The sequence below is a fragment of the Trachymyrmex septentrionalis genome, unplaced genomic scaffold (genome assembly GCF_001594115.1).
Source record: "Trachymyrmex septentrionalis isolate Tsep2-gDNA-1 unplaced genomic scaffold, Tsep1.0 scaffold74, whole genome shotgun sequence".
Lineage (NCBI taxonomy): Eukaryota > Metazoa > Arthropoda > Insecta > Hymenoptera > Formicidae > Trachymyrmex > Trachymyrmex septentrionalis.
Window position 1 is genome coordinate 1,702,323 of NW_017305927.1, and position 3,127 is coordinate 1,705,449.

General features: G+C 35.9%; 1 protein-coding gene across 1 annotated transcript in view; it reads left to right on the forward strand.

Moving 5' to 3' along the window:
* LOC108753983 overlaps positions 1–3,127 on the forward strand; it is a 26,318-nt gene that overhangs the window by 19,314 nt on the left and 3,877 nt on the right. The window contains exons 2-4 of the mRNA XM_018495975.1: positions 297–461; positions 1,194–1,234; positions 2,911–3,009. Of these exons, the coding sequence (XP_018351477.1) occupies positions 308–461; positions 1,194–1,234; positions 2,911–3,009 (294 nt within the window). The 5' untranslated portion in view covers positions 297–307. The remainder of the gene's footprint in view (positions 1–296; positions 462–1,193; positions 1,235–2,910; positions 3,010–3,127) is intronic.

Consider the following 3,127-nt stretch of genomic DNA (forward strand, 5'->3'; position numbering starts at 1 on the left):
GAGAGAGAGAGAGAGAGAGAGAGAGAGAAGGGGAATCAGACAGCCACATTTCACGTCAAATGCGCGACGAGAATGCGAACATTCGTGACTGTAGAGCCACTTTGCCACCTCTTTCCCGAGGGACGCAATCTTCGCGTCGCGGCACGATCGATCAGAATTAAAATTCTCGTCGGGTCATTTTTCTCCCGCCGACTATAATCCTAATGCTCCTCCGCCCTCCGAGTAATTGGCGTTCCCTAATGCCCTTTCGAGGTCACTTATGTAAGTAACGCGCGACCCCATTTCTGTCGTTCCAGAGATGTAAGGAATGATCACGTGGATGATGGTCGGGCTGCTTCTGGCTGCGGAAACTTGCGGCAGAAACGTCCTCTCCGGAAACGGAAACGGAAACGGAAAGGAAGAGGAGGCGAAGCGGCGGGAGGGCCTGAAGGGGGTCAGCGCGGACGAGGAAGACATCTATCGTGGGTATCAGTGCTGGACCGTCGAAAAATGAACGGAAACGTTCGGTAGAAAACAGATAGAAAGTATGAAGAAGAAGGGTACGAGAGCGAGCGAGCGAGTGAGTGAGTGTGTACATGTGTGTGTGTGTGTGTGTGTGTGTGTGTGAGAGAGTGAGAGAGAGAGAAAAGAGTGATTTTGAACGAAAACCATGATTTACTTGGCTAACTCGAGTTTATCCCAGCATGCCGATCCTGCAATCGAACGCCACTAATCTCCGAACTACCGCTTATCCTTTCAACCAACTTTGCACATGTACCGTAACCCTTCCTGTCAATGACACTCCCGCACTCGTCGTGTACAACGCGCGTTAACTCTTCCTCTATCGCTACGGTAAAATCATTGCCGTAACTTTGTATTAACGAATTTAGCTTCTGCCATAAGACGGCAATTGTGCCAGGACGCCATTCCGGGACACCGTTTCGGTAAAGTCGTCGCAAAGTCCTTTTCTGGTAGAGTCGGTTTGTTTAAACTCAGTAGCTTGGCTTGTTGTTAACTTTTGGACGTCTAGACTGCTAAACTCGTTTAATCCCTGAATGTATGCGTTCCCTGTAATTTTCTTTCTTCCCCAAATAGAATTTCCGTATCTCTACGGCACGATGCAATTAAGAGTTAACACCCGCGTTTTCACCCCGTCCAATTTCGATCGTCCCAGTGACGCAGTTACTCAGCTCGACGCTCTTTCTGTGTTGCAGGTCTAACGTGCTACACTTGCGTCAACGTCAGCGATAACCAGGTATCGACGACTCCATTAAACGCTCCCTTAAGAGTCCCGTAATGATTCTATCGTGTCTGGTCCAATTTTGTAGAACTCTGTAGATCGTTCCACCATCGATTTTGGTTTATTCTAAACTCTCCTTATTACATTTCGCTTCATTCCTTTCGTAACGGTCTTATCTTCAATTTCTTTTCATTTTTTATCTTTTTCTTTCCAGAAATGTAGCAGCTTATCGTATCACCCGTTCAATCGCAAATATTTGCGGAATATTGACAAAATTTTAAAAGAATGGTACAATGTACACAGGATAGGACAATAATTTTATTTATTTGCAATATTTTCGTTATTATTATTATAAAAATATGAAAATTTTATTTACAAAAGTTATAGTATCGAAAAAATTATAACATGCTGGTAATATTTTTTGGAAGCATTTTGACGCTTCGTAGATTTTAAAATTATCTCCATTTTTTAAATGAAATTGCACAATTTTTATTTACATAATATGATTCTAGTTATTCTACGTATTAAAGTATAAAAAGTAGAATTATTAAAAAAAATCAATAGTTCACGATATATTTTGTACTTTACTTTAGTATAGTTTTACATAAAATATAAAATATCTCGTAAACCATTTTTTTATACAAATCAGCTTAATATTTTTATGTATCGAGTAACGAAGACTATCAACTGATGATAAAAATGATTGTTATTTTTTAAAAAAGTAATTATTACAATTAAATGTAGTTGTAAATCGTATAATATTGCATATTTAAAAAAAAACTGTATTTTTTTACAAAGTAAATCATTTTATTATTCTAAATAAAAAGGCACTAAGATATAGTTATAAAAAAATTAATAATTCATGATATACTTTTAATTTCGTATTAAAATACGCCAGTATAAAATAACTCGTAAATTATTGATTATTTGTAACTCTACTTCAATACTTCATAAAATAATTAAAGAGAAATCATATTACATAAAAATAATCATATCATTTAATTTTAATAAATAAAATGAAATCTCCGAAGCGCGCCCTTATCCACAGAAAAATTATTATTAGTCTATTATGATGCTCTTGTTATTATACAACTTCCATAATTAAAATTATTTCTAAAACTTATGTCTAAAAATAGTGGAAATGAGTACTCCAAGTGGATCAAGTTATTACCTTATCCCGTATGCTGCATAAATGGGAAATGTATAACACCGTTACTTTTATTATTATTTTTATAATAACGATTAATAATAACTTTGCAATTTTTTTTTACGGTAACGCTAACCAATCCAAATGCTAAGGTTTGAAAAAAGTCCCTTTTGAAAAGTAACTCGTCATCATTGCGCGCGATTTATTGACAAAAAAATAACTCGTTATAAATAAATAAATAACGAATTAAAAATAAAATAAAAGTATTATGACGACAAATAATGTAACGTAATGGTGACAAATTACTTTTCAAAAGTTACTTTTCGACCTCTTAGAGTTACCGTTACGTTATAAAAAATTCGCAACGTTATTATTTTCGTTTATATTATCATTGTACTTATGTAATGTCACAACAATAAAACTCACATATTTTTTGCTTTTTTTCATTTTTCTAATGTATCGAGCAATATGTGGTTGATATTGGCAATATAGAGACTTTCATTTTTATATGGGATCTCGAATGCTGCTATTTCTATTCTTGCAGATGTGCAACGAATGGGCGATAGATACACCGTGTCCGGTGGGAGGTCGTGATTTTTGTCGATCGCTGCACATTCTGGACAGCCGGGGGAACAGTGTCTTGGTAAGCATACTTTTTGTCATTTACTCCGCTTGCTTGTAAGGACCCGCTTGTATCTTTATCCCTCTTTGATATTTATAAATTTTGTATATAATCGAGTTCACATATATACTCGTATATG